Source organism: Castanea sativa, chromosome 5 (genome assembly GCF_040712315.1).
Source record: "Castanea sativa cultivar Marrone di Chiusa Pesio chromosome 5, ASM4071231v1".
NCBI classification, from domain to species: domain Eukaryota; kingdom Viridiplantae; phylum Streptophyta; class Magnoliopsida; order Fagales; family Fagaceae; genus Castanea; species Castanea sativa.
The window spans coordinates 65,152,968-65,174,296 of NC_134017.1; the positions used below are offsets into that span (position 1 = coordinate 65,152,968).

General features: G+C 36.7%; 1 protein-coding gene across 2 annotated transcripts; it reads left to right on the forward strand.

Annotated features, from left to right (window-relative positions):
- Positions 1 to 4,572: 4,572 nt before the first annotated feature.
- Positions 4,573 to 19,945, forward strand: LOC142633842 (E3 ubiquitin-protein ligase UPL5). Of its 2 annotated transcripts, none has more exons than XM_075808090.1 (3): positions 4,573 to 6,912; positions 12,262 to 12,851; positions 19,273 to 19,945. In XM_075808090.1, the coding sequence occupies exons 1-3, from the start codon at positions 4,908 to 4,910 to the stop codon at positions 19,534 to 19,536; spliced, it is 2,859 nt and encodes a 952-aa protein (XP_075664205.1). In that variant the 5' UTR covers positions 4,573 to 4,907; the 3' UTR covers positions 19,537 to 19,945. The 2 variants fall into 2 exon arrangements, with proteins under 2 accessions (XP_075664205.1, XP_075664206.1); XM_075808091.1 differs by lacking the exon at positions 19,273 to 19,945 and adding an exon at positions 17,797 to 18,179.
- The last annotated feature ends 1,384 nt before the right edge of the window (positions 19,946 to 21,329 follow it).

Genomic DNA, 21,329 nt, shown 5'->3' on the forward strand with positions numbered 1-21,329 from the left:
AGGGACAAGTTATTGCTGCACCAAGTAACACAGACAGGCCCCCGTGCATACAGCAGAAGTGGAACTACGATCGGCCATCCAAGTAAAAACCTTCTTCACTTCACGTGTAGGTTTAAGCATAATTGTGCTTCTGTCGGCAGCTGCTTATTAGGCAAGATGATAAGAATTCTCTATTGGTGCTTATTTCCCAATTGGATTTAACATATTGATTTAGCTTTAACAATTTTGGAATTCAGTGACTAGTCAACCTTCACAATTGGGGTTAGCTAGTCCTTGATGAAGTACAAACACTTCATTTAGGGATTGTACATGTGTCAAACACGAGACACCCTGGTGACATTTCTTTATGTGTGTCCCAACTGGTTGTTTAAAAAAAATTTGCTAGACACAGTAACAAGAGAAATTAAATACCCTTTCACAAAACAAATAGAACACCCATGCTCTAATTGTAACAAACTAACAATGCATTCGAAAATTAATAAATATTCTTATTCCTGGTTTGTATTTTAATTTCTAAACCTTCTATAATAGTCATGAATTCATTTTATTATCTATTGTTGCTCTTAAATTGATATATGTTTAATATTATATTAAAAATAAATGTTTAAAAATATATAAAAATATAAAAATATATTTAATAGGCGTGTTCCACCGTACATATATCATTTATAAAAAAAAAATGTTGTGTCACTGTATCGTACTTGTGCCGTGTCTGCTTCTGAGGCTAGAAACATCACCGTTAAGTCTTCCTTAGTCAACAATACCTAACAGTGGGATTATTAAGACTAGAGGAGAACTCCATGACTACGATTGATTAAACATTGGTGCTTAAAATTTGGGCTTCTGTTGTTCTTAACTTACCTTACATGGGACATACACAAATTAACCTCACCTTTCCAAAACTTACAAAGTTACAAATGGATTAATTTTGTAGCAAAAAAGAGGTTTTTTTTTTTTTTCAGCTAGAAGTATTAATGAAAAATTAGTAAATAACAACATTGAGTAGTACAATCTACTTTCCTCAAATTTGAGTTATTTTGAGAAGAAAATGCAAGAAAAGAGCATAATGAGCTCTGAACTATTGTATCTTTGGGTTCTGCCTGGTGTACTAGAAGAAGCAGTACAGAAGTTAGCTCACCTAGTAAGAGCCTATCTGCCACATTCAACGCATTTCAATCCTCAATACTCCCAAATTTGAAACCGTGTATTACCCACTTGACTTCCTTGACCATTATGCCTGCCTGCACGAGTTACTAAGCATTTGTAATTTCTGATTTGTACAATTATATGGTCTTGTTAACGGATGCACTTAAAACATTTATTAATGAACTATTTTAAGTAAATTTTAATACTACTTTTATGATATATGTAAGAAAGCTTTTTAAAAAGTTGGTAATATATATTTTTTCTATAAAAAAAATGTCAAAAAATAATATTTTTAGGACATTTGATAACTTTTCTCATAATTATTTATATTATACATGACAAGTCTATGTCACAGTTTCTTGCATCTCTAGTTCACTTGGACTTGTCCAATTAATGGTATTAAACATGTAATATTCCTTAACCAAAAAAAGAAAAGAAAAGAAGAAGAAGGTGTTATTAGCCGCCATACATTACACCAAAGGATTCATCCGCGCTTTTGTTGTGTGAATCACATTGGTGAAGGACCGACAAGCAGTCATACATGACAGAGTGAGTGATTTGCGACCTACTATGGGCAACCAAGTTGACTTTAGATCATGTATGAAAAGGGGCACCGATAAATCATAAAGTTTAAATTATGGGCAAAGTTCGGTGAACTTTAAAGCAAGCAGCATGGTTGATTTTTAGAGTTAAGAACAATTTTTAATTTTCCTGAAAACTATCCCATGGAAACAGAGTTGAAATTTCTTCTTTTTTCTTTCTATGCAATGTTCAAGAACATACACCTTGAAGGCTCGACAAAATGATAGAAGATTGGCATGATGTGCTAATTATAACCTATAATTGCAAACGCAGAATTTTGGGACTAGGTCAGCTCAGCATACAAGAAAATAAAATCTTATCTAATTGCTCTATTTCTTTATCAAAAAGTAAACTTTTTCCGGCAATGTTTCTATCAAAAATCAATACCATTTGTTTATTAGAAAAAAAAAAAAAAAACTATAAGACGTCATTACGCATTTGGTAGTTCGAGTACCACTACCAAATAGGCATTTTATTGCTAGACTATAGTTGTATTTGCCATAATAAAAAAGAACTATTCCGCATCTCAAATAATGTAACATATTATTGCACATCCACATAATTTGCTGATTGTTAGTTGTCGAAACATTTTTTTTTTTGCCGTTAAAGATGAGGATGCTGAGCTGATAGTTGGTAAAAAGTAAGTTTTATGTGGCACAATTTTCACAATCTACCGAATTTTTGTATTATTTCTCTGTAGTGCATATTATGAGAGCGAAAATACATATATCTTATACATCGTATACATTCCCAAACTAAAGAAGAGAAATAAACTGCCGTAGAGGACATTTTGTATTTAGTTATTTTCTTTTCTTTTGTATTAAGAGAGGACAATGATTCCACCCACGTGGTAGCCCAATGGACTGCTATTGTGAATTGGTCAGGACTAGCCTCTATCTCCAACCTATTGCTTTGTTTGGATACAGCTGAAAACTGAAAACACTGTAATAAAATAATTTTTAAATGTATGAATAGTGTCGCATGTCTCATTTTTAATTAAAAAAAAATTGAAAAGTACGTGTACTGTTTATAAACGGTGCATGAATAGTATCACACAGTAATAAACAGTATCTCTTGTCCCTCTTTGTAATCTGCGCGCAGGGGGAAAAAATAAAGAAAGAAAAAGCTGAAAACGCTGAATGCGAAATGCTTTTAGTTATCCAAACCGCACCTTAGTATAGTTCTTGCTACAGCTTTTGTCTCCAACCTATCGCTTAGTATAGTTCATGCTATAGATAAAGATGATCATAGACCCTCCTAGTTGTATTTCTCTGCTTTTCTATTAAGGGACTTTTCTCTTAAGGGAACGAAAAAAGAAGAGAAACAATCGTGGGTTAAGGAAAAAAAGTTGGGATTGAGTTGAAAGCCTTTGAATTGATCCTTAATGTGAAAGTTAAATGGCCAATGTAGTGTCGACTAAAGCCTAGAGGTGGCAGATGAAGACTTCCACGCCTTGGAATGTTCTCGAAAAGTTACATCTTCTTTGAAAAGTTCATTTCTCTACTGTTATTTTTATTTTTTATGAGTCTACTGTTATTTCTTGGCATAGTTTAGTTGATAGTTGTATGTGTAATTTTGTTTAAAGGTAAAATCCATGCGTAATTAAAAGAGGGCTTTTTTTCTTATTAAAAAAAAAAGAGGACTTTTTTTTTTTTTTTACAAAATTAAGAGGACTTTAGTTTTAAGCAACCTTTAACATAAATAACTTTTTAAAGAAAAGAAAAGAAAAGAAAAGGCGAGGGCATCATTATCATCCATGTAAATTCCTTCCAAAATATAAGAATGGTTTATGCAACCCTATAGTGGGTACCATCTCATCACCATATTATATTATTTTAAGAGTAGCTTTAGAATTCTTAAAATCAATATAAATTATAAAAGGTTTTTGTTATGTGGTGCTCTTAAAAATTGGTTAAAGTATTGATAGATTTCTTTATATTTAGAAGTAGCAAAAGCTAATTAAATATATATATATATATATATATATATATAAGATTAATTTTTTGCCCCAATAATAACAACCAGTAACAACCTACCACTTAAAATTTGTTGTAACAATGTTGTGAAAATGTTGTGGACATATATTTTTTAATCTTAGGCTTCGTTTGGATAGCTGATTGCGTTTGTGTTTAGAGTAAGTTGTGTTTTTTGGCTGGTCCATGGCACTGTTCATGGACCAGCCAAGTGCAAATTGCGGGTGAATAGTAAATATGAGTAATAAAAAATATTTTGTTACAGAGTTTTCAGTAATAAGTTTTTAGTTTTCAGCAAAATAAGTAGTACCCAAACGCATACTTAAAATAGTAGCGGACTATATTGAGTTTTCCAAGCATTTGTTAATTAAATCAAATTGTTTTTAATTTATTTTGAAATTAAATATTTATGCCTTTTTCTTTTAGAAACAAATGATTTGTACTCTATTACATATAATTTAAAAATAGATGATTTTACTAATTTTATTACAAAATTACAATAAAATTAATTTTAATATAGACCGTTAATAAACTTATAATAAAATTTATATATAATTTTGTATTAAATTATAAATGTTTTTTTTCTTACATAAAATAAAATATGGTAAAAATATTGTGAACATAATATTTATCTAATATTAGAAAACTAAATTGGATTAAATTAGATAAGTTGTACCTTCAAAAATAAAATAAAAATCCAAATGTTTTTCATGTAAAAGAAAAAAATAAAAAACCAAAATACTCTACCGTCAACCAAGAGAGATCCGAGCCGTCAAAATAGTGTAAACGCCACAGGGAAAAAAAAACCCTTGTAAGAAAGCGGAAAAAAAAATTATATAAGTAGATATAAAAAAAATAAAAAAAAGAAGGGAGTAGCGTAATATGACAGTCTATGTTGTTGTTGTTGTTGTTGTTGTTGATGACGGCTGTAAAACAAGCCGAGACGACAATTCCGATCAAACTACCTCCTTTTTCCCTTCCCAAACCCAAAAAACCTTCTCAAAAAAAACTTTACTATTTTCTCTTGTCTAAGCTAACTCCTTGTCTTAGACTCTTTCTCCCTCTCTCTTAGTCTTACTATATAGCTTCTAAGTTTTGATCAAAAAAAAAATCAAAAACCTCTTCCAATTTCCGATGTGATCAGGTCCAAATTATCGTTCGATAATCACTGTTTACTAGCGGCGGCGGCGGCGGGGGCCACCGTAAATGTCTCTCGTCCAATCCCCCTCCGTCGATTGCGTCCCTCAGCGCAGCGGCTCCACCACAACCGCCACCACCACAACCACAACCACAACCACAACCACAACCACAACCACAATCGCCTTAGAATTTGTTCCTTTGTTTGAAGAACAGCCAGCTGCCGTCACCACCGTCGATCAGCCGCGATTGTCGTCGAAGCGCAAATTGGACGATTATGGTGGTCCCACATACGACGACTACGACGACGAAGACAACGACGTTTTTGCAGAGTTAGTCTCCGTTAGAATGAGGAAAGATGAACCTAACGCCGTCAATTCCTCTTTCGATTCTCATCCTCACCCCACAGCCACTGCAACCGCAACCGCAACCGCAACCGCAACCGCAGCTACGGCTGCAACCACTGTGGAATTCAGCTCTAGGGTTTCCGATGCTCAATCGGCCACCGACTCGGCCGAGTCGACTCATTCCGCGTCGCCTCGTTTGCAATTCTTCATCCGAATGATCTCCGAGGGTAAGACTAGGGTAATCCAAGCCTACCCTCACGATACCGTGAAATCGCTCCACGAGCGAATCCATTTGGTCACCGGCATCCCGGTCCATGAGCAAAGGCTCATATACGGAGGCAAACAGCTCCAGTGGGAACGCTCGCTCGCCGAGTGCTCCATCGAAAACGACGCCGGATTGCAGCTCGTCGGCCGTATGCGTAGCACCGAGCATCCTCACGCTTGGCAAGTCATCGACGAGATGGTTTCCGTCGTCTGCCGGCTCTGCCGCGGCGAAGCCGTTCCTGCCGCCTCCAATCACATCAAGTCAAGGATGAGTGAGTACTTGTCGACCACTCCGAAAGAGGAGGAGCAGCTGGCAGCGGGGCATTTGCAGATATTTATGTCGTCTTCGGCTCCGGCCGCGTTGGTCATGCTCTACATGTCCATGGAGAAAGGTAACAGGGACTGTGCTGATAGTGCCATTAGGCATTTCTTGAATATTAGTCGAAATTCGTTGCCAAAAAGTCATCATAATTATTGTGCACCAATAGTATTAGAGTTTTGTAAGTTGCTTAGGAGAGCTGGAGATGAGGACCCTTTGTATTTGTCTTGCCGGAGTACATTTGGCATGATGTTAGAGTCCATTGGACCTTCGATGAAAAGTGTTAGGGGTGGTGGAGCCATTGTGATGGAAGAGATTTTCCCGTTTATTAGCGAGATGGCGAGTAGGTTGTGTAGGGATTTAGGATTGAGTATGGAAACCCCTGGTACTGCAGGGCCACTGTCGAGCGATGTTCGTGATTTCACAGCGTTCGTCCTCCCCTTGAGGACTATGATTATGGTTCTTGTGAGTTTTGAGGGTCTCATACCGGTGACATTTGTTGAGGGGGAAGGATATAAGCATCCAGTGTTGGCACAGGAGCTTGAGTTTCTTTATCTTATATTTATTGATTTGTTGAAAAGAATGGATAAGTGCCTACGAGGAATGGATGGGAACTTGATTGTTAAACAGAAGGGGGAAGGCGAAGTTGTATATTCAGGATGGTCTCAGTATCTTGCCATTTTGAAGGAACTGCATGGCATTTCAAAAATTTATCAGGGTGCTGAAGAACAGTTTTGGGCGGTTTTGAGGCTTTCAAAAACTGCACTTTGTGCTCTAATTATTAAATATGCAAAGCGTGCCGACGATCATCAGTGGCTTCTTGAGCGGAAGGATGTAACCGATTTTGAGTCTAGAAGGCATTTGGCTATGATGATGTTTCCAGAGGCTAAAGAAGACTACGAGGAGCTGCATGAGATGCTCATTGACAGGTCTCAATTGTTGGCGGAATCATTTGAGTATATACAACGGGCAGAATCCGAATCTCTACATGCTGGTCTCTTTATGGAGTTCAAAAATGAGGAAGCAACAGGTCCAGGTGTATTGCGGGAATGGTTTTTTTTGGTATGCCAAGCTATATTTAACCCAGAAAACGCTCTTTTTGTGGCATGCCCAAATGATCGTAGAAGATTCTATCCTAATCCAAGTAAGCATCAGTTGGCTTCTAATAGATTCTTTTATTGATCTGTATTTAATTTGGTTGATTTCTGTGCTTCTCTTTCTTTTCTTTTTTTTTTGGGGGGGGGGGGGGGGGGTTTATTATGGATGATCAACAAAAGCTTTTGTTGCATTCTTGTTTGTATAGTTGATAGTGGATATAGACGCGAGAATTTGTGTGTTGTTACTACATATGATAAACGATCAACCAAAGACCTTTTGTTGTATTGCTGTTAGTGTAATTGTTGATTGGAAAAAGTTTCTCTCCAAACTAGTTTGGAGAGAAACCCTTCAAACTTATCAAATATTTTTATATTGAGTGTGAAATTTGAAAATCTAACCGTTGGATTGCATATTCTTATTATATTATTCATGCTTGCAAAATTTCAAGAAAATCAAAAATCAATTGCTATGTCATCAAACAAATGTTAAAATTTGAAATTTTTGTAATCTAAAATTGTGTATAAAAAATAAGTTCATTGATCAAATAGTAAATAAAATCTGATTTGAATGAAATTTGATATGCATGTTAAGAACATAAGGAACATGAAATTCAACGGTTAGATTTTCAAGATTCACACCTAAAAAAAAGATATATGATAAGCTTGAAGGGTTTCTCCCCAAACTAGGTTGGAGAGAAACTTTGTTCCCCATGAATTTGTGTTTGGAGGGGATATAACCACATGTGCAATGATTTATGTAAACCTTTTGTTGCATTGTTGTTTGTGAAATTAATGATATGGGTATAGACTCAAGAATTTTTGTGTTTGTTTGTTTTTTTTTTGTTTTGTTTTTGGGTGGGGTGGGGTGGGGGGAAGGGGGCAGGGGGTGGATATTACTGCATATTGTGGATGATCAACCAAATGCTTTTGTTGCATTTTTGTTTGTATAATTTTTGATATGGGTATAGATGCGAAAATTTGTGTTGTTATGACGTATGATAAATGATCAACCAAAAACCTTTTGTTGTTGCTGTTAAGTGTAATTGTTGATTTATGTACAGACTCAGGAATTTGTGAATTGTCTTTTGTTGCATTGCTGTTTGTGTAGTTGTTGATATGGGTATAGACCCATGAATACGTGTTGAGTGGGGGTGGTGGGGGGTATAACCACATGTGATGAATTATTATTATTATTATTATTTTTTTGTGGAGGGGGGAAGGGGGGGGGGGTTGTTACTACATATGATGAATGATATACTCAAACCTTTTGTTGCATTGCTGTTTATGTAATTGTTGATATGGGAATAGACTCAAGAATTTAAGTGTTATTATGACGGATGATGAATGGTCGACCAAAATCTTTTTGTTGCATTACTGTTTGTGAAACTGTTGATATTAGTATAGACTCAGACATTTGTGTATAACCTTCTGTTCCATTGCTGTTTTTGTAATTGTTGATATTGATATAGATTCAAGAATTTCTGTGCTGTGGGGGGGGGGGGGGGATGGCAATTGGGCAAGGCGGTTTGGAGATATTTTACTAACCATAATGAGGTGTTTTTGACATTGATAATGTAGAGATGAAAGAGAAAAGTGGGGATAGTAGTGAGAGTAATAAGATAGATAGAACAAGGGCTGGTTTGGTTGGTCATTTTACAAACTGTTTTCATCACTTAAAAAACAAAATGAGGTGGTGGGGGCCCATAAAAAAACCTTGTTTGGTGAATTGTTTTCAAAAAACCAAATTTAAAAATGGTTCCTTAGATTTACTCTGCAAACCCTAGACTGAAACTTTTTATTAGATGTTTTCAAGGTTGGGGGTTGTGTTTTTAACAAAAACTTGAAAGAGATATACTTTTGCCAAACATTTTTTAATTCTTTTGTTTCTCACATTTACAACCTATATTTATGGAAACCTATTTCAAAACTGGTTTTTACCCTTTTTGAAAACACATTTTAAAATGGTGAACCAAACAGCCTCCAAGTGTTTTGGGGGATGAAAATAGAATATTTATGAAAATTTCAAATTATATATATTAATAATACACACACACACACACACTCAAGACGAAGCAAAAAAGCATGTCCTCACCCTGTTTATCTTCAGGGTGGGGAAAACCCATGCAGGGAATTTTATCCATCCTTTGTGGTGTGTTTGGGTTGCACCTTCACAGCCCGGGGTGGGGGTTTGAGCCCACGTGATTTCAGTCTGGTTTTATTACATTATCAAATGTCAAAGTTGTATCTGTAAGAGAACAGTAATATGTTGCATCATCCCTTACAACCATATATGATCATTATCATACTTAAATTGTAATCTTCATTTTTCTCAGTTGCGTCTTATGAGAACAAAAATAAATTTGTTATACAAAATTTTTGGAGTGTTGGAACTTGGCTTTCAATCAACATGTGTTTGACGTATATGTTTAATTTATGTAGAAATTGGAATTATGACAGGTAATGAGGCCAGAAGATTTTCAACATGTTTGTGTGAGTCTAATTGTTTGATTTTTCGTTTGCTTAAGTTTCTGTGGATAACTAGAATCTTGTGGAGAGTGGAGATCATAGAATGGTGAGTCTTGTGGAAGATTTTCTTGTCTTTAGAGCTGGTGCTATGGTTTTTTGATGTTTATGAAGTAATGAAAGAATGGTGGTTAGGATTGACAGACTGGTTCTCAGTATGGAGTTGTATATTATGGCTTTGGTATGAGCTTTGAAGCACGGGTGCGTTTTCGGATTTGGGTGCGGGTGCGGTGCGGGACTCGGCAATTTTTTAAAAAGTAGGGTGTGGGTGCGGCGATTAAAAAATTATTAAAAATATTTTATTTATATTTATATTTATGTTTTTAATATATTGCTAAGCATACTTTTTCACATTATATAAACATATACCAAATTTAAGAGTAGCAGTAGATAATAACTAAAACATGATGTTCATAAATTAAATACAACCCACAAGTCACAGATTCACAATCACAAATCACAAATCACAATGAGTAATAATTATTAACTAAATAAAAAATCAAATCCAAGTCACAACATTATTACATTACAGCTTATATAAGAAAAATAAAATAAAAAATCAGATCACAGAGACCTAAGATTGAAAAACTAAGAGTGTGAGAGCTATGAAAAAAGTTAAAGCATGTGAGAGCTATGAAAAACTAAGATAGGAAGCTTGAGATTGATACTTGAGGGGAGATGGAGAGTAGGTGAGACAGAGAGTGAGAGTGAGATTGTGTGAGAGACGGGAGACCGAGAGAGGGAAGATGCCGTGGCGTGGAGCACAGAGACCAGAGAGGCAGAGAGAGAGAGAGAGAGCGGAAGTTTGAAGATGAGAACTGAGATACTGAGATATAGGGTTTTGTCCAAATGGTGCGTTTTGCACCTTTTTTTTTTAAAAAATTTCGGCCAAACGGTGCGTTTCACACCTTTTGTTTTTGTTTTTTTGAATTTCGGGCCGGTTTGGCGCCGGTATTGGTGGATGAGGCCCATACGGACCGATTCGGCCCGAATTAGCGTGTATCGACTTGATTCCGCACGCGTCAGCCAGAGTCGGCATGTAACGCGCCAAGAAAAAAAGAAAAGAAAAGGGACACAGCACCGACGTGTAGGCAGCAGCATCGCCCGCCGCACCCCGTGTCAGGCCGCATTGGACGCAAGTTCGGCAGCCAAAATGCTGCGTCGGTGCTTCATAGGGTATGAGTATATGTAAACTGCTAGATGATGTGTTATTGCTACACAAAAATCATGAATCAAAAGTATTGTATTGCTTGGAAAAAGGATGTGCTTGTAGCAAATCAAATCCATTGGAAAAATGGGGATATCCATTGGGACATTCTTTTCACTAGATTGGTTAATGACTGGGAATTAGAGAACCTACAATATTTCCATGCTCTTTTGTATTCCAGATATATTGAGTGGAGGGGGGAGGTGGAATGGCGTGGAGGCCTACTAGGAGGGGATCTTTTGAAGTTAAATCATATTATAGAGTCCTTAGCGATGGAGGTATTCAGTCCTTTGCATGGAGAAGTATTTGGAAGGTGAAAGTTCCTCACAGAGTTTTTTTCCCCCCTTCACTTGGGTAGCAGCCAAAGGTAAGATTCTGAAATTGGATAATTTGGGGAAGAGGAATATTTGCATTGTTAACCGCTATTGTATGAGTAAGAATAGTTGGGAATTGGTGAATCACTTGCTTCTTCACTGTTCTTATGCATAGAGCTCATGGAATTTCGTTTTTAGCTTGTTTAGTGTCTCTTGGGTGATGCCTAAGCATGTGGTGGAGTTGCTGGCTTGTTGGAGGAGAGGGGTTGGTCAAAATTGGGCAGCAGTTACTTGGGAGGCAATTCTGTTGTGTATTATGTGGACTATTTGAGAGAATGGAATCTTCAAACCTTTGAGGGGGAGGAGCTACCATTATTGGGCTGAAATGGTTCCTTTTGCTTTCCTTGTTTGACTGGATGATTGCTATGAGTGGTCTGCATATTTTTTCCCTGTTGGATTTCCTAGATCTGTGTTCATTTGCATAGTTTTTGACTTCCCTTGATACAAAACCTGTGGACCAGGGGAGGAGTATGTACCTTTGTTATTTTCTTTCAAAAAAAATTTAATTACCCATAAAAAAAAACCATGCATCAAAATTCCAATAAGAAAACTAGAAGATAATCATAACAGAACCAGACCTGCAAGCATAGAGAGATAAGAGTCTCACAGAAGTCAGTTCTTGTCTTTAGAGCTGGTCGTATGTTTTGTTGATGTTTGTGAAGGATTGGAAGAATGATGGTGAGGACTGACAGAGTGGTTCTCAGTCTGTTGTGGTTTTTGTATATTCTGGTTCTGGTATGTGTCAATGTAAACCTGGCTAGATGATATGTTATTGATTCAAAAAAAATATGCCTCAAAAGTTCAATAAGAAAACTAGAAGATAATCATAACAGAATCAGACCTGCGAACAGTAGGTTAAGAAATACAAATAATCTAATCTGTATGTAGAATGCACAGTTATCATACTCAAGATTGAGTCCCCTGGGCAAATGGTACGACTTTACGTAATGAATTATTTACCTTTGATGAGGCTGTATTGCCCCCCTTCAACAAGTTACAAAACAATAATTTTTGGAACAAGCTGTTTGATATTGGATTGTAAACTCAGTTTGGTCACTATCAAACTGCCATTGAACCTATATTGGCATTACTCATTTTTTTTGGGAATTGTGTCGTCATGCAGAATTTCCCTGATTCAGAGTCCTGAGTTATGCTTCTATTTCTGCTAAAAGAGTTCTACACGTATAATTATAAAAATATTTATCATTTGTTTAAGTAAATATTATATTGAGGCAAAGAACTCTTTTTCAGAGACAATTATGATTTGTTCATCCATTTCCTTCTGTTTGCAGCATCAAGGGTGGATCCCATGCACCTTGAGTATTTCAGCTTCTCTGGTCGGGTGATTGCATTAGCTTTGATGCATAAAGTTCAAGTAGGCATTGTCTTTGATCGTGTCTTTTTCTTGCAATTGGCTGGGAAGTACATTTCGTTGGAAGATATAAGGGATGCAGATCCATGCCTGTATAATAGCTGCAAACAGATTCTGGATATGGATTCTGATTTTATTGATTCAGATGCTTTAGGACTAACATTTGTTAGAGAAGTTGAAGAGTTAGGATCCAGGAAAGTGGTGGAGCTTTGCCCTGGTGGGAAAAGCAAGGTTGTGAATAGCCAGAACAGGGAGGAATATGTTAGGCTTCTTATTGAGCATCGCTTTGTCACATCTATCTCAGACCAGGTATCACAATTTGCACAAGGTTTTGGTGATATTCTTTCCAACTCTAAGCTCCAGAAGTTCTTTTTCCAAAGTTTAGAGCTTGAAGATCTTGATTGGATGCTTCATGGAAGTGAAACTGCTATTTGTGTTGATGATTGGAAGGCACATACCGAGTACAATGGCTACAAAGAAACTGATCCTCAGATATTTTGGTTCTGGAAGGTATGTGCTTGAAGGATTTTAATTTATTAAATTTATTTGTGTTTTCCTCTACTTAGTTTTTTTCCCATGTTTACAAATGATTTCCTTCTAAGGCACATACTGAGTTTACTTGAATTCCCATTTTGAAGATGTGAGTTCAAAGAGCTCCATGATTCTCACATTTTTTTCCACAGATCATATTTTTACACCTTTCATGTTAACAAGAGTCATTTGGTGAGAAATTGTATCTTCAATTTAGAAGTTTAAAATGCCCATTACTTGAAACATAGTGTAAGAACACAACCCCTTTTAAACTTGCATCTTCAAGATGTGACATCTTCAGAAGGCATTTCCAGTGAAATCGCATCTCGAAAATGCAATTTCATGCTAAGTTGGCAATTAAACATGGCAGTGTTTGTCCGTGTAGGCAAGATGAAATTCAAAGTTGTTAAAATATTGGGATCCTACTTTTTGCGATTGAATCAAGGATTGTAAGATCCTACTTTTCGCATGTACCTCAAAAAGCCTTAGGACAAAATCCATACTCATATTAAACCATGTATTTTGCTTTTGTCCTTTGGAAACTTGACAAATATGACAATGATTAAGAATCTCTCAACTTCCCTCCAAATCATGGCCAATAGAATTTTTCCTTTGGAAACAATGCTAGTTACAGGAAAATTGTCTTGTTCAATGTACTTTGATGCCTACTAAAGAGAGCCGCCGAATCCTGGTTTCTGCATTGCTTCTTGTTCTACATTCAGTTCTTCTTCTGCTTCTCTTTGCTAATTTGCACTTGCTTTTTTAAGTCTCAAAGAGTTAGATTCTTGGCTGGACACACGGGCAAAATGCCGCCTTCCCCAGCCTCTTACCTGAACTTCTAATCGTGTTTTTATTTTGTAAATTCTTGGTTGCACTTGTCCTGCTTCTTGGGATACTGCCTACAGGAACGATAACTATCAGTCAGCTTCTTCGAGGCAGATTCTCCATATTGAGATCCAAAAAGCCTGGCCAATGGTTGCTTGACGTGGTCCTCAATTAAATGCCATTTGATAGACTTCATCAATGCTAAGGAATCAAACTATAGGCATTTCTCTTTTTACTTCAGGAAAAGGCTAGCTTTGTATCCTGATAAAAGTTGACAAATCATTATTATCAATTTGACAGTGAATTGGGAGGTACTGAACTTCTTGGTGTAATCTTCAACCAAAATAGATCCTTGTTTCAATTGAATCAACTGATCATTTAAAGAATCTTTATAATCAAGCTGAAGGTATCTCTTTTCGTGTAAGCTTCATTTTTCTCCCAATGAATAATTGAAGGCTGACCAAGTATGAGTATGTGTTTTTCAATGTTGCGCCACCACTTTTGTCTTTGTCAAAAGGGGGAAGGTTCACCCCAATTAAAAGTATGCTGCCTAAGTCTCCCTACTTATTTTAGGTCCTTATTCCCCCTCCCTTTTGGTGTTGCAAATAGAACGTAGAAAATTCAAAGGGGCTTTCTCTAGGGTGGTTTGGCGGATGAGTTTAAGTTCCGTTTAGTTAATTGGGATTCGGTGTATTACCCAATCAAGTTGGAGGTTTGGGATTAGATGATTGATGCTATTTAATCAAGCATTGTTGGGGAAATGGTTATGTGGGGTGGAGACAAACTCTCTGGTGTAGGTGATAGAAACAAAGTATGGGATATGCTGAGATGGTTGATGTGCAGAGAGTGTGGGGCTTACATATGGTGTGAGTTTATGGAAATACATAAGCAAGGGATGCTCCAAGTGTGCAAAATTTGTAAAAATATGCGGTGGGGACTGGGAATAAGATGGTGAGATCTTCAAGGATCATTACCCAAAACTTTTTCTAATTGCTTAGACAAGGAGGCGAAGGTGGCTGACTATTTGGATGTGTCAAATGGTTGTATTGGAACCCATCTTTTAATTGGGCTGTGCATAATTGGGATTTCTAATCCATGGATTGTTTCTTGACAGATTTGTACTCTTTTAAGATATGTTTGTCTCGAGAGGATTGGAGGACCTGGACTATTTTTAGAGCTCTGGGTTTCAAAGTTAATACTTATTATAAAGCTTTGAGAAAAGGAGGGGATCAACATTTCCCTTGGCAAACTATGTGGCGAGTCGAATCTCCTCCTCATGTCAGATTCTTTATGTGGCTTACAATGAAGAGCAAATTCTTAACTATGGTTAATCTGCAGAAAGGAGCATTGTTATGCCAGATTGGTGTAGCATGTGCTAGTCTGATGAGAAAACCATTAACCATCTATCCCTATATTGTAGCGTTGCTAGAGAGCTTGGGATTTCCTATTGTGTCTTATCGGTGTGAGTTGGATGATGCCTAGGAGAATGTCAGATCTACTACTAAGCTGGGCAGCTCTATGTGTGAAAAAGGACGAGTTGAAAATCTGGAGAGCTATTCAATCTTGATGTGGACTGCTTGGAGACAAAGGAATTACCACATTTTTAAAGACAGAATGCTTGGTAATCCAGCTCATGTCACACTCGCATATGGTGGGCAATTTATTCAGATGTGAATAGGCTTCTTTGCAGTCCTCTGCCTTTGATTCATGTCTATTGTCTTTTTTAAATAGTTTGTATTTTGGTTGATGTCTGATTTCTATCTTCTTCTTTTCTTTTCTGTTAGAGTGCCCCATATTTTACTCCGTGTGCTCAGGCCTTGACCATGCTTTTCGATCTCATACCATTCCAATCACAATAATCTTCCATTGCAACTAATCAATCAAAGAAAGAATGAGGAGCAAGCTTTCCAGAAAAATCTGGAACATCAATTCTCATGTAGTAATGTTATCATTGGCCATGTTATAAACTCCTTGTTCAATTATCTCCCCATAGTCGTTGTGAATGGAGCGTCTAGGATTGACTTCTTTTGTTTGATACCTGAATCTCCTAGATGCACCTGCTTTGCTGCTCTCTGGATTGTCCCTACTAGGTTCTTCGTAACCTGCCATAGCTTGATTAATCAATATTGTAGAATCTGTTGTCTTTCCAACTTCTAAATGAGTAACTCAATCAGTGAGGTTTTCAAGCTATTAAGCAATCCATAATAACAAATCATCTTGTTGTTAGTTTGAAAGTCTTCCTTTCCCTTCTGCCTTTACCTGGGAAGGTGGCAAATCGTATGGAGAAGTTACAACGAGATTTTCTGTGGAGTGGTATTAATGGTGACTCTAAATTACACTTGGTCAGTTGGGCTCAGGTTTGTAAGCCGCTGCAGGTTGGAGGGTTGGGTATTAGAAGATTGAGGAGTTTTAATGCTGCCTTGTTAGGAAAATGGTTATGGAGGTATGGCATGGAGACCAATGCTCTATGGAGGAGGGTTATTGAAGTGAAATATGGGAATGATTGGGGTGGTTGGTACACAAAAAAGGTGACATGTGCTTATGGCGTTAGTTTGCGGAGACATATTAGGAGTGGTTGGATGAGTTTTTCTAAACTAATTTTGTATGATGTGGGGGATGATACTCGAGTGAAGTTTTGGAAACATGTATGGTGCGGAGATCGTACTTTTCAAGAGGCTTTTATGGAGCTCTATTGTATTTGTAGAACAAAGGATTCTTCAGTAGCGGAGGTTATGTGTTGGTCTGGTGGAAGGATTCATTGGGATGCTAAATTTCGTCGTCCTCCACAAGATTGGGAACAAGAATCCTTTGATCGGTTTATGGATATGGTCTACTCTTCGACGGTAAGGGGTTTGGGTCCGGATCGGTTGTGTTGGAAGCCAGCAAGGAGTAGAGGTTTTGAGGTTAGAGGATTCTATCTTTCTTTCTACCCTCCTATCACCTTATCCTTCCCTTGGAAGTTGATTTGGAAATCGAAAGTTCCTCCAAGGGTAGCTTTCTTTTCATGGTCTGCTTCTTTAGGTAAGATTTTAACAACAGATAATCTTTGTAAACGACGTGTGATTGTTCTTGATTGGTGCTATATGTGTAAGAATTGTGGGGAGTTGGTGGATCATCTTCTTCTTCATTGCCCCATTGCTTGTGAGTTGTGGTCGTTGGTGTTTTGCTTGTTTGAAATTCATTGGGTTATGCCTCAGAAGGTTATTGAGTTGTTTGAGTCTTGGCAAGGTAAGTTTGGAAGACATAGAAATATAGAATTGTGGAGAATTGTGCCTCATTGCTTGTTATGGTGTATTTGGCGCGAAAGGAATGCGAGATGTTTTGAGAGTTGTGAATGCTCTATATTAGAGATTAAGTCTTTTTTTTACACACGCTCCTCGATTGGAGTGTGGTTTTTTGTCATTTTTCTTGTTATTCTCTTCCTGTTTTACTTGATCGTTGTAATCTTAGTTTTTGATTTATGCCCCCATAGTACATTCCCAATGTACTCGGGTTGGCTGTTCTTCATTTTTTAATAAAAATTTGTCGTTACTTATCAAAAAAAAGAAAGTCTTCTCTGGTGAACTCTTCCACTTAGTGTTTCCATGGTAGTTGAAAATTCAAATGATTGAGAGTGACAGACCTGCTCTGATACCAAACTGATGCACCCTAGGAAAAACAGAAGTCCTGGACGCCTACATTAGCAAAAAAAAAGAAAGGATATAGAGGGGAATTAGATGTGGGAGTTCACTTCTGACAAGGTGAGCTCCCTTTCTCATAACAGAAGCAGGGTGCAAGAGTTTTCTTGTGTGTGCATACATGCTTACATCTGATTCGATAGTGCCACACAAAGGAATGTAGAAGTTAATCATATAAGCATTGTATGTGTTCAAACACGATCATTTTTTATTACTTAGAAGAATGATAATATTGTGGAATTTTATAATTGGAATTAGATAAAGTCATAAAACTCAAAAGTTGCATCTGCTATTGTCGCTGAAACTGATTGTGTTGCACTATGCATTTTAGTATGGAATAGCTAGCAACTTTTCATCATCAAAGAGAATTATAGTGAATTACTACTTTATTTAGGAATTTTTTTGCTCATGTTGAGTTGCAGGGATCAGACTGTCATTAGCAGGATATCTAGTAGCCCGTTCAAGGTTGGGGCACACAAATAGTTGCTTAGTTGCCTTCCTCCTAACAGGGCTTTGACCTTGATGAACCTGAACCCCAAATAGGAATGCCTAAACTTTAGTGTTCCAGGAAGTTCTTTGAAAATTTTGGTCATTGCTTGTTGGTAGCTATTTTGGTTTCAGTCATAGTGCTTTTGTTCCATTCCTGCCCATTTCAACAAGTTGGGGCTACTGAGGCAGCCCGCCCTGTATTGGTAGACTGATGTTCTCTTAATTGAAGCTCAAGTGTTCGAATTGGATCTTATTGAGGTGACTAGTAGAAAGGCATGAGAGAGAGATATTTACCCATGTTATGCTTGGAATTGACAAAGAAGTTATACTATGAGGCCTTTGTATGTTTTTATCCCCAAAAAAAAGGTATGCCATTAGGCTCTCAGGGTTCTGCTGTGAGTTTTGAGAAGAATTATGAAACTTACTGCTTTTATAACATTTGGGTAAAGGACAAGGGATTGTTTTCTTTTTCCGTGATTTTTGATGAATTTAGAAGATTAATAAAAGACATTGTCATATTGGTGAATACTACCTGATAACGTATCGTATCTTTTCAATCAGGGTTTGACCCAATGATTGGGCTGAATGAACAGAAATTCTTTAGAATTAATTAATTTAATTTGTTTTTTTATTCTTTGTGTTACACATGCTTCTGATGGGTCTCATACCAACAGCCTCACCCGCCACCCAACTCTTACACAGGAAGGAGATGCTATTTGAGCTAGAGCTCCTCAGCAGAAATGCTTTAAATTATTGGAATATTTTGGGTGCCTAGCATACTTATAACTATCCTAGACTTGTAATATGTAGAACCACAATGAGACGGACATAGATAAAATTCAAGCAACACTGCAAGATTTTATTTATTTATTGGTTAATGCCAAGTTGAAACCCATCTTGTAGGTCTTGAACTTGGATTTCACCCATTCTTATGGAGGAAGGAATTGTTATTTGGGCCAGAAATGGTAACAACACATGATATGTGTAGCCCAATCCCAGATGATAGAATATCAATAAGCTTACCTTGAATTTGCGTAGACAATTGTTTGATCTTGTGTATTGTTTACAAAGTGAGACTGTCTCTGGCTCCATGGCAAGGTATAATTAATGACAGCGTAACTTGCACTGCACCACTAGTAAATTCTTAAGACCCTGACCTGCCTGTTGACAAGGCAGTAGCATTTCCAAACAATTCTCTCAATTTTATAGATAAGTAGATATCGAAAGCCTTAAAAGGTCAACAACCTGTGTTTAGCAGACTTTGAGCCAAAACAGTTGAGCAATGTTGAATTTGTAGTAGCTGGAGTTCTCTCTATTATTTACTAATAATAAAATTATATGAATATGGATTGATAGTTGTTCCCAATTTGTTGTGGTAATTAAATTATCTTTGCTTAAAAAATTTGCAGATTGTTGGGGGAATGTCAGCAGAGCAGAGAAAGGTTCTTCTCTTTTTCTGGACCTCAGTGAAATATTTACCAGTGGAAGGTTTCCGTGGATTGGCTTCCCGGCTTTACATATACAGGTCCACGGAGTCTCACGATCGCTTGCCTTCATCTCACACATGCTTTTATCGGTTGTGTTTCCCACCCTATCCATCTATGGCTGTCATGCAAGATCGCCTTCATGTCATCACCCAAGAACATGTAGGTTGTAGCTTTGGTACTTGGTGAAGTAGTTGCGTCTGAAGATCTGGGTTGAAAGGGTTTTTCGACTGCACATAGAAATATTTGTCCTCAGGTTGTACAGATTATAGGATGATTGTCATTAGACTATGTAAGAAGGTGCTATAGTTCTCTTATTGTTCACCCTTCTTTTTTGCATCGTTGGATGAAGGTTGCAATGTCATTGCTCTTTTTGTTGTCTGTTTGTATAGGTATAGTATAAATAAAGCAGGAGGCAGAAAAATGCAAATCTCTCTGCTTCCATGGACTTATTTCATAGTATTAGATACTGGCTTATTGGGACATTTAAGCACACAGATTATGCAATGACAAGGAAGTCAATCTCCTTTTTCTCTGATAATCATCAAGTTCTTATAAGATTATGTGAATAAAATCAATATCCGTTTTGTTTAGAATACTTTCAGGTTGTGATATGGTGCAATTGTTTTCAAGTCTATTGCTTCTCTGTTTTTGTTCATAATTCTCCCAAAAGGCCTGTTTAACAATTTAAAAGTTTTTCAAAATTGTTTCCGAAGCTAACTCATTTCCCTGTCACTCTCCTCTCCTTTTTTTAATTTTACTTTTGATTTAAGGCTGAACAAAGGATATATATTTCTTCCTTTTGATCAAGCATGACACTAAAAACTGTATATCTCGTGCATAATCTAATTATATTCATTTTCTTTCTGGAAAGCCTAAACTTCAGATGGTAGAGAACTGGTTCGACATGGGTACTGGGAGACACAGATTTTTCCTCACTCTGCGTGATTGCTTTTTTTTTTTGAAACCTCTGCGTGATCAGTATGAATTGAGCAAATATATTATACACTCACTAATGTTGTTTTTCACTAATATCTTATCTTTGTTTTCCTGGTAAATTGTCTGTCTATTTGAGAAAGGTACTAAAACATGACATGTCCAAGTCAGGATAATCTGGTGATGCATGGAGTAATGTCTAATTAATGTAGGAGCATCCACATCTCAATTATTAGGTGTCAACCAGCATCAAAGCTAGAGTGTTTATTATTATTATTATTATTATTATTATTCAGGAATTAAAAAAGGAAAAGAAAAGGACAATGGGACCAGCTGGACTAAAGAGAGGTCTCAACCAATGCTTGAGGAGTCTAGACAACCTTACAAAAGAGAGGTCTCAAGTGATAGATCTGCATGCGCACCTTCATCGAAATTTAGCCATAGCTCACCTATAGCAATTAAGGGTAGAGTTTTCAAATAAAGATTGAGAGTATGTATGGTTGGAATGATTTTGGGGAGGATGAAAAAAATGAGAGAAAATGGGTGGGAAGAGTGTATGGTTGAGAGGGGGAAGGGGGAGAAAATTGTTGGGACCTAGCTATTTTTCCTTCAGGTTTACCAAAACTTATTCTCCCCAAATTTGGAGAAAATGAGAATGAAAATGAAGAGCAAAAAGTCTTTGGGTATTTTGGACGAAATTACCCAACCATTTTGAACAATTTTTTGTCCGTTTCTTCTTTGCTTTTTTCACCTAGCAAACACTCAATTTTTTGAACTGTTTTGTTTTTTCCTCTTTGAATTTTTTGTCTGTTTAGTTTTATTGAAGTTCTCTTTCATTTTTTTAATTTAATTTTTTTTTTCTCATTTGTTTCTTTTCAAGTTAGTTTTTTTTAATAGAAAAAAAAAGTTTTGATTCTTGAACTTCTTATGCTTATTTTTAATGAAGTATTCATTCATACACAAATTTTCAATAAAAATATAAGGCCAAAATGTAAAATTGACTCTCTAAGTTTCTTAAAATTTCATTTTAGTCCTCAAATTTTGTT